Raw genomic sequence first — 14448 nt, forward strand, 5'->3', positions numbered from 1 at the left:
CTATTCGGTTACCAATTTGAATGTATGTATATTGTTTGCGGCTTATAAACTACGAAAGGTATCGCTTTGCGAGAAAAACTAATGGGAAGGTCTTCAATAAAAAAATCTTTGCTTTGTATGATTTACACAGCAAAGCAACGGTAGAGGAAAATTAGGTGCCTGTTAGTGACGTAAGTTACCCGTTTTAAAAGTGTTTCCTCATACTGTATAGTGCTTAGAGCGTCTAAGGTCGGTGGTTGAACAGTGGCTCGCTTGCCACGACTGTATCGGACGTACCAAACAATCCATAAAATACTGGACTTGATATTTGTTGTGTGACTTATTTTCTTTAAAAAATGTATAGATATTAACAGTCCTTGGAAGGATAAAGTAGTAGCTCGGAAATGGTAGGGTTAGGCATATTTTCGTGTATCACAACATAACAATTATTTAAACTAGCAACACTTTCGCAAATTATTCAGATATATTAGGATAGTTATCTTACTAAACGGGTCCTTTCAAAGCGTACACATATTTTACCCCAGCTGTAGACTACAATGTTCACTTAAAAAGGACAGAAACGCTAGCTTCATGCGGAGACATTAATTTTTCTAAGGCAATTGTTAGTAGCATGATATCTAATACTGTGTTTAATGAAATTTCGTTATTTTTTAATAAACATAAATCATCATTTACGTACACCATCAACATAATGTTTGTCCTTAGCAAAAACATTAATTACAAAGTAATATGACAGGTGCGTTTTGTTTCTTTGCCCGAGAGGTAATGGCAATCGTTTCTTTGGTAGATAGCATCGTACAAAATTGTTAACACATTTTGCATCTGTTATTAGTTTGCAAGTAGCTTAGACAGTATTAGTCCCTTTGAAATACGACTAAGTGTTGTTTTATAGTTGTTTGAAAATGTTCAAGTAAAAGGTCTGCCTAACAAATATGTCTATCGTAAAGTTTACCAAATTCTTCTTTGAGAAAAGCTCATCGAATTAAGTCTACCATGAATGTAATGTACTTAAGACAAGTGTGACTACCAAGCGTCCTGTTAAAGTCTAACGGAATGTCTTGATAAAACATCGTTCTTCTATCATAGTAAAACTCAACTGATACGGTTCACTTAAATGGAACAGTGGTCCTAACCGTTTTGGTTTATCGTGACTCCATTTAAGAATCGTCATCATCGTCGTCGTCGACGATCGCCTGCTTGTCACCGGCCGTTTTGCGGCTTATTCTCCCCTTGATGATCTTCGTGACGGTTACCTTTGTGCCACCTCCAAGCGCCGTGCTGGTCGATCCCCAGCCCCGAATCGCCTCGTTCGTGGACATCAGCATCGAGTACGACGTACCGAGTTCGCCTTCCTTGCTGTTGTGAATACCGTACAGGAAGTACACGAGCATTCCGATGGACAGCCAAATGAAGAACCGCAGCCAGGTCAAAAAGCTGAGGTGTACCATGAGCTCGATGTTGCAGAAAATGCTTAGCGCTGGAATGTACGGCACGAACGGGACCTTAAACTGTAGTCCGCGGGTATTTTGATGATGAGCTGATATAACTACCACACCTATGCGGATAAGTAGGGCGTTAGAAAATGGTATAACTTTGGTACATCTCTGACAGCAAAGCGGTGGGAGCCGCACATGCTACTTACAGGCCACAAGACAGAATAGTAGGAATCCGTAAAGTCCCAGCGCCCACCAGGTACCGTTGTACAGCTCGTCCCAAGAACTCGTAAGCTGGAAGCAGATGGCCACACTGAGCACGCAGAACATAAGTACCGCACCGGAACAGGCCACACCCGGCTCACAGCGTCCCAATACCGGTTCCAGCCAGCGGAACTGAGGTCGCAGTCGCCCGGCGAGTGCGATTTCGATCATTTCACTTGTCGGCGACGATGGATCGATCGTGCTGGACTGGGAAGACGAGTCAATTCCACCACCACTTGACGCTGGGGCAGCCAGGGTGTCGCTTCCCACCGGGCCGCCATCTTCCTCGTCCGTCCCGGGAGTGTCCGGTGCAAGATGAACCGTTTCCTCGACCGAAATCGGCCGGTACCGGAGTACGATGACGCTCGCTGAAACTATGGTGTACGCAAGCAGCGTTCCGATCGACATGAACTCGACCAATTTTTCCAAATCGAAGAGCAACGCCAGCAGTGCACTGCACAGTCCCGACAAGGCCAGATTTAGCAGTGGCACCTGCGTCTTGGTGTTTACCTTGCCGAAGCAGGAAAACAGCAGCCCATCGCTAGCCATGGCGTAGAGGCAACGAGGTAAGGCGAACAAAGATCCGAGCAAGGTCGTTGTCATTCCACAGATGGCCCCCGTTGAGATGGCGTACTTCGCCCAGGTGATGCCACGCGTTCCGAACGCATCCGGAAGGGCTGCGGCCGGATTTATCTCATTGTATGGAATCATCAGCGTTAATGCTGCCGATACCAGAACGTAGCCGACCGTAACCACGCACAACGACAGTATGGTGGCGAGTGGAATTGAGACGCTTGGATTTTTGGCCTCCTCCCCGGACGTGGCAATGCTGTCAAAGCCCACAAAGGCGTAGAAACAAGTGGCAGCTCCCGCCAGCACACCACCGTACCCATGGGGGATGAATCCCTGATTCGGCAGCGACCAGTTGTCGATCGAAGCGTACCAGAAACCCAGCACCACGACCAGCGTCATCACGGCCACGTTCACCGTTGTCAGGATGCTGTTGATCATGGCCGTCGCCTTGACGCCGGCGGCCAGCGCAACCGCGTAGCTCAGGCACACGAAGAAGGCAAGAAAGTCCGGATACTTTGCCAGCAACTTCTCGTGCATTTCGCCCGTCACCTCCATCGTTAGGTTGGCGACCACGTTGCCAAGCATCGAATCGACGTAGCCACTCCATGCTCGGGCCACCGAGGCCGCCCCGAGCATGTGCTCCAGGATGATGTTCCAGCCTATGACAAACGCCCAAAACTCACCGATTGAAACGTAGGTGTAGACGTACGCCGAGCCGGCCTTGGGAACGCGGGTTCCAAACTCCGCATAGCACAGAGCGGCAAGGAGTGACACAATGCCAGCCAGGGTGAACGAGAGTACGATGGCGGGCCCAGCCATTTCCTTTGCCACGGTTCCGGTGAGCACGTAGATACCAGCACCCACCATATGACCGATACCTATTGAAATGGGGGAATAGATCATTCATAGCTATACGATGCAGGTGGAAACATATTGTAAATCAACCATTATAATAAAATCGTCAATTTTAGTTGAAACACTTTTACTTATTAAACTTATTCATTGAAACACTTCTTACTATTTCCTTTTAAATAGGTGAAGAGTTTAAAAATAGTTTAAAAATTGTATTCTAAAGGATAATCACATCGTTCTAACAGTTGACGATATCAATTAGTAAACATATGTTTGGGACACTAGAGGACATTTTCGCGGCCGTGTTCTACTAGCTGTTAACAATTTTATTTTCATATCAATCTTCGCGTTGCTAAATTACAATGTTTACCTACGTCGTTAGCTGCTAGTTAGGGTCCTTACGAAAATGGGTGAGGCCATGTCCAACAGATGTTGGTATACTGTGCCAAATAAAACCATACGAACGCAAGCATGAACTCCACCTACAGGAAGAATACTAAACGACGCTCCTACTTGAAACTAGTCAACAGTAGACAAACACTAACAATCAAGTAAACAAACTGTTCGCCACCTGCTTACATGTGAGGTGATGGGATATGGAGTATGGATGTAATAATCTTTTGGGATAAAAGTTAACAAAAAATACACACAAAAACAATGAAAAATATAGTTACCTAGCAGTGTTATGTCGAACGTAGTTAAACATCGATTCAGTGGCGTTTCCATGAGATCCGCCGGAAGCTGCTTGGTGCGGTTCATTTTGGAGCACAGTCCGGACATGACGTGCCCCAGAATCATCCTTCTGGCACTAGGCATCGTGGCTAATTGCGATTGAAATTCCGACAAACCCAACTGTTCGCTGGCCAAGCACTGTGGGCGACTTCAAATCCTACCATATGGAACGCACGGTGAAAGACAGGGGAAGAAAAAAGAAATCACAGCTAATCACGCAGCAGGATGGAAGTCAACAAAAAACGAAGAGTGAAAGACACGCACCCGAAAAAAAAACACGACAGTCACTAATAAAAGCACCCCGTCTTAGTTGGCGAGTCCTTGAAATTTTTCTCACTTGTTGAGAACACGACCGAGGGCACGATGAAGCAAGAGTGGCATTACGATCTAAATCATTAAATTTTTTCCACTGGACCTGTCTCCTAAGAGCCACCAAAATGGCCTGCCTTCCTTTCCTTTTGCACGGACCAGACAGCAGTGTTCCAGCTGGACACCTTCGCCCAACGATTGGTCGTCGTCCAGCGGAAGAGATGGGTCCCGTCGTCAGCGTACCGTTCGCTTGCGTTGTTCAATTTCTTCTGACCACCGACTGGCAGGATGTGGATCGTGACGGATGGCAACTTGTTCGATTTTCTGCGTGCTTTCATACGCACCATGTTCGCATGTGTTTGTGGAGCAGTCATGCGCACATTGTGCCAAAACATTCCGGCATTTCGGTACGAAACACCATCAAAGGTGAGGAATTTAATACGATGCAAACATTGGATGGGATGGTCCAGACTATGCTAAATGTAGGAGCAAGCAAGCGAAACATATGCAAAATATTCGATCCAAGCACTGAACTAGAATTCACAAACTCAATGCACTTTCTTGTTTCCGTCGGTAAAAACTAATCAACGTTTATTACGTTTCTTGCTTGAAGCAATAAAGAAAACAATAAAGCCAACGGTTGCATGGCCTCCTAGATAAAGGTCGCTCAACGCTTGTCCTCTTGCTTCCCTTCGTGGGATGGTTTCGTCGTATTTTCTGCCTCCGCTGCCGCCGCCCGATTGCGCAGAATGCTGGTGATGAAAAATTCACCCGCCTTGTACGAACTACGTACAAGCGGTCCGCTAGCCGTGTAGAGGAACCCGAGCTCATTGCCACGCTCTTCCCAGTGTTTGAACTTTTCCGGTGTCACGTACTCGATCACCTTCAGGTGCCTCTTGGTCGGTTGCATGTACTGGCCGAGCGTAAGACAGTCGACGCCAACGGAGCGAAGATCTAAAACGGGAAGCGATCAAACCAATGGTTCGTTATAGTGACCCTCGAACACTTTTGGCCTCATGTTTCCAGTTCGATTTTACCCTTTAGCGTCTGTTCAACTTGTTCGTCAGTCTCGCCCAGTCCGAGCATGATGGAGGACTTGGTCATGAGATTCGGATTGATTTTTTTCACCGTCGCCAAACAGTCCAAACTCTGCCGGTAGCGAGCCCGCCGATCACGCACGAAGGGTGTTAGAGCCTCGACTGTTTCGATGTTGTGCGCGTACACATCCAATCCAGACATGGCCACCGCCTGGATGCACTCCACGTCCCCGCGGAAGTCGGGTGCAAGGCATTCTACGAATATTCGAGGGTTTCTAAAGGAAGGCAAGCAAACAAATTAAGGAAGCTTTCATAACCCTTTGAAGCATCAACTTATAAATTAAGTCAATTTTGAATCCAAAAAGCTGGAATAACTTAGGAATCAGTCCTACCTTGCCTTAATCTCCGAAATTGTCGCAGCAATGTGCTTTGAGCCACCGTCCGGCAGATCGTCACGATCAACCGATGTGAGCACAATGTAATCCAGTCCCCAAGATGCAATCGCGGTCGCCGTATTGACTGGTTCGGCTGGGTCCAATGGTGGTGGTATGCGAGCGGTTTTCACACTGCAGAAACGACAGCCTCGTGTACAGGTGTCGCCCATCAACTAGAATCAAATACAGTGGTTAGTATACAGCATCCGGTGAATTTTAAAACAGATTCACTTTCATTCCTTCACTACTCATTGATAACGTCAGACTGTCTTATCAATGTTTTTTTCCCTTCCCACCCAAGGTTCCTCCACTCACCATAATCGTAGCAGTTTGCGTGCCATGCTCTCCGCCTCCCCAGCATTCACCAATGTTGGGGCACTTTGCCTCTTCGCACACGGTCGCTAACTTCAGCTCCCGGAGTTGCTCCTTGATACGTGTGAAATTTTTGCCCATCGGAATCTTCGTCTTTAGCCACGGCGGCAAGCGGAGCCGCTCATTTTCACCCTTTTCACGCCGAAGCTTCCCCTCGTACGCCGACCAGTCATCTTTGTTGTAGTCCGGGTGTTGTACAAAGTCTTGAAAGTTGGGTCCACTTTCCAGTCGTTCGCGGATTTTCTCCAGCTGTGTTGCACTGGCGGCCGTGTGTTTACACTGCGACGATACCTAGGCGCATCGGTAAATGAAAAAAAAGATTTCATAATCAATTTGTGTTCCCAGAGCATTCCAAACACCAGAATAGCTCTATCGCATTGCACCTCAAAAGTGTTCTAGTATAATTAACAGTTTCTTACCTTCACTGGGACATATTTTCCTGAGTGGAGCGAATTTCGCAATAGGCCCAAACTGTTGGCCATCCTGAACAGCCGAAGGATGTTGATTAGCAAACTGCAAAAGATTTTTTGTAGTAGTTCTGTGAACTAAACTGACAGCAGCGTTGACTGAACGACCAAAATATTTACCTTATGACCAAGGTTAGATGGTCAAGCTTCTTTTTTCAGTTTTACACCTTGGTAATAATTTGAAATAATTTTGATTCGTTACTGTTGCTTTTTTACTTCATGTTTTTGGGTAAGAGCTGAGAATTTATAAAAATATTAACATGACCATCTCAATGCTATATAATATTCATTTCAAGTATGTTGAAATAATTAAGACGTAGTTTTTCTCATGTCCATTATACTACAATAAAATGTGGCCACATTGGAAGAATTGCTTTTAACATGTTTTTCTACCAATTTTTCACAACAGTTTTCTAGTAAGCATGGTAACATTATATCGATTGTGAGAAAATTCAGTTGGTTGGGAAAAAAAAATCTATACACTCTGGAGATGCCGGGGATTGAACCCGGGACTTCTCACATGCGAAGCGAGCGCTCTACCACTGAGCTACATCCCCGATGGTGAGCCGGGTGACTAAGAAGCGAACGCATCACCTTTGCGATTAGCTCATAGTGTAGTTAGTGGGATTTAAAAATAATGTGTGTTACATTTATTCCAGCATATTTTAACGCCGATATGAGAGAAACGTATTCTTTTTATACAAATAAATACATATAAAATACATATATCATGTCTTAGTAGGTTTCTAAAACACAGTTATGATGTATCACATTTTATTCAAGACACTGTCGCTCAGTTAATTCAACTTACATTCTCGTACATGGATGCCGTTTTTCCGTCGTCATCTGTAACGTCTGAAGGAAAGTTAAATTTACTTATCAAATACTCCACCATCCAAGGACGATTTTCAATCGTGAACTTATGCAATAACGTGGCATTACGATGCAACGGATACCGGAACCGGTAAGCGCTTTCTACGGAAGCCCCGCACTGTACCAACATTTCGGCGACCGCAAGATGTTCATTCTCCAGTGCTATGACCAACGGCGTCCGTCCACAATCATCTTCAGCGTTAATTTTAACATTTGCGCTCAGCAGCTTCCTACAGATGTGAGTTAAATTATTGAGCACTGCCACGTGTAGGCTGTTCATGCCCATGCTGTTCACTTCATCGATGTTGGCCCCGCGGTCCAGTAAGTACTGTACCATCGCTTCGTTTCTCATCACAACGGCTATGATGAGTGGAGTACGTTGCAAAAAGTCTCTTGCCGCTAGAAACTCCGGACTTCGGTCGATTAGCAGCTTGAGTGTGGCCAAATCTTCTAGTAAACACGCTCGCAGTACATCTTCTGCCCGGATAATGACCCCAGCCTGCAGCAGAGTCACAATTTGGGACGTACTTTGTTCGTTCTCTATCGCAATGGTCAACGCCGAACGCTTGTCTCTGGTCAGTAGGTTAACATCTAACCCCGGCAGTGGCAGCAAGAGCGTAAGGATTTTTCGGTTCCCACTGTGAACGGCACAGTGCCACGGACAGTAGTTGTTCTCGTTCCGAAACAATCCGTTTGCGCCGTGCTGAAGAAGAATCTCGGCACTTTCATAGTTGCCGCTGCCACATGCTAACATCAGTGGGGTAAAATGGTGGTCCCCGTTTACGAGATCGATGAGCGTTTCGTGTTCCCGCTCCGCTTCCAAAACGGTCAGCATGTACTTTAGAACATCAACTCGATTCAATCGGGCTGCTAGGTGCAGCAGCTCTCGACACTGGATGCCATATCTAAAGGATCGATGAAGCATTACGAACATTTCGTAGTGGTTTCCTTCCAACGCATCTCGAAGTGGATTATTCAGGTGACTTTCGGTGGGGTCCGAGAAGTGGAACCTTTTCCGCTGGTTATGCAGTCGACTTAACAAATCCCGATTGTCACGCCTAGCAATGGTTTGTATGATCTTCACATTCACGCAAGGATCAGCACCGTAGTCGAGTAGCAATTGCACAATCGCGTTGTCATGGTAACGTAATGCGAGCAGCAGCGGCACATCGCCTAATTTATTCTTCTCATTTACCAGCGTCCGGTGGCGGCCGAGTACAAAACGAAGAAGCTCCTCGTCCCCACGCAATGCGGCCCAGTGAAGGATCGTGTTCCCTAGATGATCACCCGCACCAAGAAACCACTCCGGTGGCAACAGATTCATCAGCTCGCAGATAAATTCTTTCGGAAGACGATTGAACATGGCACTTAATTCGGTATCGATAATTTGCTGCATAGTAGTCTCATTACATGATTGATAAACGTTGCGTATCACATCTAGTAGGCCATATTTGAGCGCCAATCGAAAGCAAAACATGTGCGGATACTGTATCAGCATTTTGACCTTTTCGGTAAGTTGATCGCACTTGAAAAAGTTGATTAGGAGATGGAAAAAATTATCATTTCTATTCTCGTAATTGAGTACTTGCTCGATAAATTGGGTAGGATTTCCATCTATGGCGATCGATAGTACATCTTGCTCCAGAAAGCTTTGTCTCAGCAGTAGGAGATTTGCACTGTTATCTCTCTCTTCCGCCTGTTCAATGACTTGAGCCAGCGAGTGCGTGTGAAAATGTTTGATTAAATCAAGAAAATCTATCTGCTGTTCTGTCCATTTGGTTTGTTGGTTAAAGATTTGCTGAATTCCATAGCTCTCGTCAGCCCCAATGGAAGGATGTTTCGAGTTGCTAGAAACCACGTTGTACAACTTTAACCGATTCTGGACTAAATATTTCGCGTTCAAAACCACCGTCCTGCTCGAATTGGTCAGCGCATCGTACGAAAGGAAATCGTGTGCCAAATAGTTTCGTAAATTTCGCCCCGTAACGACCGGTACCGCGGTTATTGCAAGATCTGCCATGTTGTCCCGAAACAGTCCTACATTGCAGAGTATTTCGGCGACCTCCAACAGGCAGTATTCTAGTGCAATATGATCCGCGTTTGAGGATAGTTTTCCTGTGCTTATATGTTCAGAACGGTTCAATAATTCCGCCATGCTGTCCAGCAGGTCGTCAAACATTTGCTGAAGCACTTGTTCATCGGTTTTTCGTGCTTCTTTTAGCTTCTCCAGAGCTGCCCGGGTATTTACTTGCGCCCGTCGATCCTTGATAAGCTCCTTCAGCACCCGGTATTTGTTGTCCAGCACGAACACATTCGGATAGTAGCTTTTTGACAGCCTTCGGTTTGCAAACTGAACGTATTCCTCTAGCTCCAACGGTAGACCGAGTGCCTGAAGTGTCCTCACCGTCTCCTCTAGTGCCACGTCGATGCGGGGTTCGGTGCGACCAAGTAGGGCATCGATTCCACGGAAGCTTTCCTTTGCTAACCGCTCCCACACGTTGCCCCAGAGATACCGGCGCGTTTCATCCTGTTCGACCGTTTGCAAACGAACTATCAACTCTCGGGCGTACATTAAATCCGTCTTCTGTACGAGCTTGTGTCGGTTGGCAAGCTCTGTGCTGGCCAGAATCCAATCGACGATTTCTCGCACCCGATCAAGACAGACCGTCGGTTGGCGGGCGTAGGTTTCTAGAAAGAAAAACTCATCCACCGATCGTCCGAGAGAGTTATTTTCTACGCGAATAGCCACAATTCGTAGTTCTAGCTCGCGCAGAATGTATTCAAGCTCTTCACGAACGGATTCATCCGATGGTGGGTCCACGAAGTCACGCAGTAAGTATTCGATCAGCAGCTTTGCTTCGGTCAGCTGTTCGGGGAGGAACGATTGGATCAGGCTTGCCTTAAACTCCGTTCCAACGAAAGCTATGTAGTCCCGAAGAGCCTCGATCGAGGTGAATCCTCGCAGATAGCCCAAATATTGTCGATAAATTCGAAAATTTTGCTGTGCCTGCGTGTACACGAACCAACGACGTGCTTCGCGAAGGTTGGTTTCGATTTTTTGAAATACAGTCGCAAGCTTATCTGGTTGTCCCCGGTCATCTCGCTCCAGCTCCCACTTGGACAGGGGGTACCCGTGGCTAAAGAACTGTCTCAGATCTTTAGTGCGCTCGGTTAACACGTCGGAAGTAATCAGCTGCAGCACGCGATTCAACTTGGCCGTAATGTTTGGCGTTTCGCGCGTACTTTTGATCGTTTCACCAATTACTTGGAGCGTGCGCTTGATGGCGCGAATGCGAGTCGACGATGGCACTGGGTGGGGGACGATCGGGGACGACGGAACGCTGCCGTCCTGCAACCCGTCGATGTACGTTAGTATCTTCAGGATCGAATAGTGCTGCTTCATGGTGTAATAAGTGTCGTTTAGTTCTTTGAACATTGTTTTCGACCTCCGGCGACGATCCCACTCGATCGTTTTTTCATAGTGAGCTTTCAAACATGTCTGCAGCTGTGGGGAAAGCTGATCGAAAGCAGGCTTGAGGTCGGTACCGCAAGATAGGATGGATTCATCTTTTCGAATGTCTTCCCTTATGAATGTCCGAACTCGTTTGGGAATTCCCCGCACCGGCATCTTTGACGGGGATTTTAAACATTCAATCACACATTCTATGTACTGCTGGAAAGTGAGTTTCGCTGCAGGTGAATTAACCAGTTCATCCCTGATCAACATCAAAAAGCGTATTAAACGTACTGGAAGTAAAGTTAAAGTAACATCAAATTTACGGTTATACAATGTATCGTTTTGTATGAAATTGATAACTCAATTTCACTCACATAATAAATACCTTTATCAATGGTGAATGCATAGATGTCGAACCCGTTGACGGGCTTTCCCGTGACGAGCTTCAAAAACACACCGATGCAAAACTGTAGCTGCAAAAGGGGCAGCTTCCGATGGTGTGTTTTTAAAAAGAAAACATGTGCATAAGTCTGGCGCAGGCGATGAACGAGTGATTCATCGATATCGGTATATAGTCCCGTCTTATGATGCTTTTCGATAAGATCAATGCATTTCACCATATCTGCCGTACGGCTGGACAACTCGTCATTCTTTGCTATTCCATCTACCTGATAAGCGGTATTTTGATAGCTTGCCTTTATTAGCTCGTACTCGACAAAGTGCACTATTTCAGCAGTTAGGGGGATGTTTCGATGCTTCAGCTCTGCGTACGCTAGGGTCAGGTTAGTAATAGAAGAGTTGTCGTCTTCATTCCGCACTAATTGCTCCAACTCACTGAGGTTTCCGTTGATCATAATGTTTTGAATTTTAAGACACGATCGATCCATTTTGATTTGCTGAAGTGTTCACAATCAATCCAACGTCCAGTGGATACAGTGAGTACAGTCAATCCAACATTAACAGTTCGCTGTTCAAGTAAGACTGTTCTACTGCTCTTGGAACATGGAGCACGTTGTCGCATTTCCGTTATCAATCGCATTGATATCAACCCGTATTCAATGAGTTGTTGACTCATAGCAAGCCAATGAAAACAAACTATTGTTCGGAGCAGGCGAATACTTAGTCTTTTCATACAACTTACGAATTTAATTGATTGGATTATCTATCATAAAACTTGTTAGAGTTTTTTTTTTGTTGTAAAATTCTGAATCTAACATAAACATACTGTGTGTTTGAAGAGCACAACACTGTACACCACGATCGTGCGATTGTTTACTTTTATTATGCGTCGCGTGTACTAAAATGTCACAGCATATCGCGATCATATTCTCGGTCGCCGAGACGGTGAGAATAGCACACTGATCTCTCTCGGCAATTCAAAATGGTCAAAATACCGTAGTATGTAGCAGTTAATTAACTTATAAGCTTTTTATTCCATGTCTCTTTAGGAATGATAAATCATAGAGTGGGATGATAAAAGTGTGGAACCTGATAGACGTGTCAGAATTAACTTACAGGCAAACCTGGATCGACTATTAGAAATTTATTCGGCCAACAGGATCAAATGGAGATTATCCGCCAAATAACATTAACACTCAAACGTGGTTACGTGGTTTATAGATTTATGTACGCAAAGCACATTGTATAATTATACATACAGAGAAAATTTCACTCCTCCACTCCACAACACCGTAACTCAAACGATCGTTTTGCCCGAGTTCATGTGTGCGTTGATCTTGCTCTTTTCCTGCATTTTCTTCTCCTCCTTGAACGCCTGTGTGTTTGCTTTGCGTTCAATTCTACGTTCGGCGCGGTACTCTTTCAGTAACTTTTTGCGCTCACGCTTTTCTTCGAGTGTTTCGTCTTTTGGCCTTAGAGAGAGCACACTCAGGGTAGAAATCACACTTCCATCGCATAGTGATTTGGGACCAGATGCCTTTGCACTGCAAATAAATAAATTTCGGGGTTAATTTAAAAAACTAAATTTATGAATCTTTTAAAATGTTTACAACACCTTTCGCCTTGCTCGAGTTTAGCCAGAGATTTCATCGTCAATTTCCCCCCTTCCGAACCAAGCACGTTTTCGGGTAGGCCAGTTTTGGAATTGATTTTAATTTTGCGATTACGCTTCGGTTCCTCTATCAATTTCGGGTGATTGTAAATGTTGCTGTACGTAGATAGAATACTTTCACAATCCCATTTTTTCTGCTCACTATTTTCCACCTCCATCTCAACCAATTGCTCGTCGCCCGAAGATTCTTCTTGCAGTTCCAAAAGGCTATTGTAAAAATCAAAATAATTATTTTCAATACGTCATGTAATTTTTCGGCCAAATAATCTACGTACCGTTCTCTGACCCAGCGTTTTTCGAACTCGACCTCAAAATTTTCTTCATTTTCCCTCTTGAACTCTTCCGCACACCGCAGCAGCACATCGTCGTTCACCTCGACGTGTCCTTCGATTTCCTCACAATCCAGTGCACCTACTTCCGGATCATCGTACTGTTCGTAGAACTTCTCGAAACGATCATCGAGGAGCGTTAGCTGTTCGTTGCGCCGTATCACACTGCTGGACATGGAATATTCCGTGAAGCGTGATTTGGTTTCTTCCCGTCCATACTCGTCTCCCAACGGTCCCAAGCCGTCGCGTTCCTCATCCAAATAGTCGTCATCCATACCGTCGGAATCGATATCCTGTTCGTCGTCTTCGTCTAAAAATTCATCCCCTCCTCCGCCACCTTCCTGCATGGCGAGTTCCATGAAGTTGTCCTCGAGCTCATTCTCGGGATTTTCGAAATCGAAGTCTTCATCCAAAGCTGCCACCACATCCGGATCCCAGTCCGGACGAGGTCCAGGGCGTGCGTTAGCAGCTTTTTTCATAATTCCTTCTTTTTCCTCGAACTGGGATGCGAACACCGAGCTAGGCAGCTTAATGCTAACCTTCTGCGCCCCTGGCTGTTCCTTGGTGGTCTTCGAATCGATCGGTTCCCAAAACACCTCGTTCCGGCCAGGTTCGCGTAGATGCTGCAGGTAGTCGTAGTCATCGTCGAAAAATACGCCATACTTTGCTTGTTCTGTTTTACGTTTGGCCGGATCAATCTACAAGAAAATATTATTTAAATACCTATATGTTGGCAAAGTTCGACATGCTGTGCACGAGGAGCGATTGTAAACTCACTTTCGATCCCGAAGGCTCTTGCCTTGATTGACCACCTGCCAATTTAGAATACTTTTCGGGAATACGCAGCGGAAGCAGCACATTCTGCGGCGCCCTTTCATCTACGTACAGAGGATCCTGCTGGCTACGGTTCACCAAACGAAAGGTGACAGCATTTTTCTTGTCGATAAACTTTTTCTTACCCTGGAACAGATCGAAAACATTTTGGAGGTTATGATGGGTGAATGTGTTTCAATTGTGTGGCTTTGTTATCTGGCAACTGAAGTAAAATGGCTCACCATAGTAACTTGTGATTAAGTTCCACTTTTGACGAAAAACTTTATGTGAAACGTAAAGAAATCGCTAAAAACAACACTTTTCTAGAGCACCAGAAAAGGTTCTCGTGTTGTGATTCTGTGCGATTGTTTTGAAAAGATCGAAATGAACTGTCAAACTTACTTCGGTAGTTCACGTACCTTAACCATCAAC

At 45.4% G+C, this 14448-nt stretch overlaps 4 protein-coding genes and 1 non-coding gene across 5 annotated transcripts; all 5 read right to left on the reverse strand.

Annotated features, from left to right (window-relative positions):
• Positions 1–1157: 1157 nt before the first annotated feature.
• LOC131288445 (cationic amino acid transporter 4) lies at positions 1158–3938 on the reverse strand. Its single transcript, XM_058317578.1, has 3 exons — positions 3797–3938; positions 1643–3148; positions 1158–1555 (listed from the first exon to the last, which is right to left on the reverse strand). The coding sequence occupies exons 1-3, from the start codon at positions 3936–3938 to the stop codon at positions 1158–1160; spliced, it is 2046 nt and encodes a 681-aa protein (XP_058173561.1).
• A 798-nt stretch (positions 3939–4736) lies between these two features.
• On the reverse strand, positions 4737–6488 carry LOC131287285 (lipoyl synthase, mitochondrial). The gene is made up of 5 exons (XM_058316320.1): positions 6426–6488; positions 5950–6297; positions 5593–5807; positions 5201–5475; positions 4737–5117 (listed from the first exon to the last, which is right to left on the reverse strand). Exons 1-5 carry the CDS (start codon positions 6486–6488, stop codon positions 4831–4833), a joined length of 1188 nt encoding a protein of 395 aa, XP_058172303.1. The 3' UTR covers positions 4737–4830.
• Positions 6489–6958: 470 nt separating this feature from the next.
• Positions 6959–7030, reverse strand: Trnaa-cgc (transfer RNA alanine (anticodon CGC)). Its single transcript has one exon. It is a non-coding gene; the product is annotated as a tRNA-Ala (tRNA).
• Positions 7031–7275: 245 nt separating this feature from the next.
• Positions 7276–11690, reverse strand: LOC131285445 (uncharacterized). The gene is made up of 2 exons (XM_058314301.1): positions 11189–11690; positions 7276–11093 (listed from the first exon to the last, which is right to left on the reverse strand). Exons 1-2 carry the CDS (start codon positions 11688–11690, stop codon positions 7276–7278), a joined length of 4320 nt encoding a protein of 1439 aa, XP_058170284.1.
• A 718-nt stretch (positions 11691–12408) lies between these two features.
• On the reverse strand, positions 12409–14400 carry LOC131286503 (protein LTV1 homolog). The gene is made up of 5 exons (XM_058315464.1): positions 14259–14400; positions 13981–14163; positions 13150–13901; positions 12818–13081; positions 12409–12746 (listed from the first exon to the last, which is right to left on the reverse strand). Exons 1-5 carry the CDS (start codon positions 14259–14261, stop codon positions 12500–12502), a joined length of 1449 nt encoding a protein of 482 aa, XP_058171447.1. The 5' UTR covers positions 14262–14400; the 3' UTR covers positions 12409–12499.
• Positions 14401–14448: the final 48 nt, after the last annotated feature.

This window comes from Anopheles ziemanni, chromosome 3, assembly GCF_943734765.1.
Source record: "Anopheles ziemanni chromosome 3, idAnoZiCoDA_A2_x.2, whole genome shotgun sequence".
NCBI lineage: Eukaryota > Metazoa > Arthropoda > Insecta > Diptera > Culicidae > Anopheles > Anopheles ziemanni.

What these genes read in the sequence shown, in the direction of transcription:
- LOC131288445 (XM_058317578.1), bottom strand. Translation starts at nt 3,938, where the DNA reads ATGCCTAGTGCCAGAAGGATGATTCTGGGGCACGTCATGTCCGGACTG. An exon ending in GTTCGACATAACACTGCTAG is followed by an intron (nt 3,149 to 3,796) that starts GTAACTATATTT and finishes CCATTTCAATAG; the next exon opens with GTATCGGTCATATGGTGGGT. An exon ending in ACTATTCTGTCTTGTGGCCT is followed by an intron (nt 1,556 to 1,642) that starts GTAAGTAGCATG and finishes TTATCCGCATAG; the next exon opens with GTGTGGTAGTTATATCAGCT.
- LOC131285445 (XM_058314301.1), bottom strand. Translation starts at nt 11,690, where the DNA reads ATGGATCGATCGTGTCTTAAAATTCAAAACATTATGATCAACGGAAAC. An exon ending in TGCATTCACCATTGATAAAG is followed by an intron (nt 11,094 to 11,188) that starts GTATTTATTATG and finishes CTTTACTTCCAG; the next exon opens with TACGTTTAATACGCTTTTTG.
- LOC131287285 (XM_058316320.1), bottom strand. Translation starts at nt 6,488, where the DNA reads ATGGCCAACAGTTTGGGCCTATTGCGAAATTCGCTCCACTCAGGAAAA. An exon ending in GAAAATATGTCCCAGTGAAG is followed by an intron (nt 6,298 to 6,425) that starts GTAAGAAACTGT and finishes CGATGCGCCTAG; the next exon opens with GTATCGTCGCAGTGTAAACA. An exon ending in ATTTCGGAGATTAAGGCAAG is followed by an intron (nt 5,476 to 5,592) that starts GTAGGACTGATT and finishes GCCTTCCTTTAG; the next exon opens with AAACCCTCGAATATTCGTAG.
- LOC131286503 (XM_058315464.1), bottom strand. An exon ending in AAGAGCCTTCGGGATCGAAA is followed by an intron (nt 13,902 to 13,980) that starts GTGAGTTTACAA and finishes ATTTTCTTGTAG; the next exon opens with ATTGATCCGGCCAAACGTAA. An exon ending in AAACGCTGGGTCAGAGAACG is followed by an intron (nt 13,082 to 13,149) that starts GTACGTAGATTA and finishes TTTTTACAATAG; the next exon opens with CCTTTTGGAACTGCAAGAAG.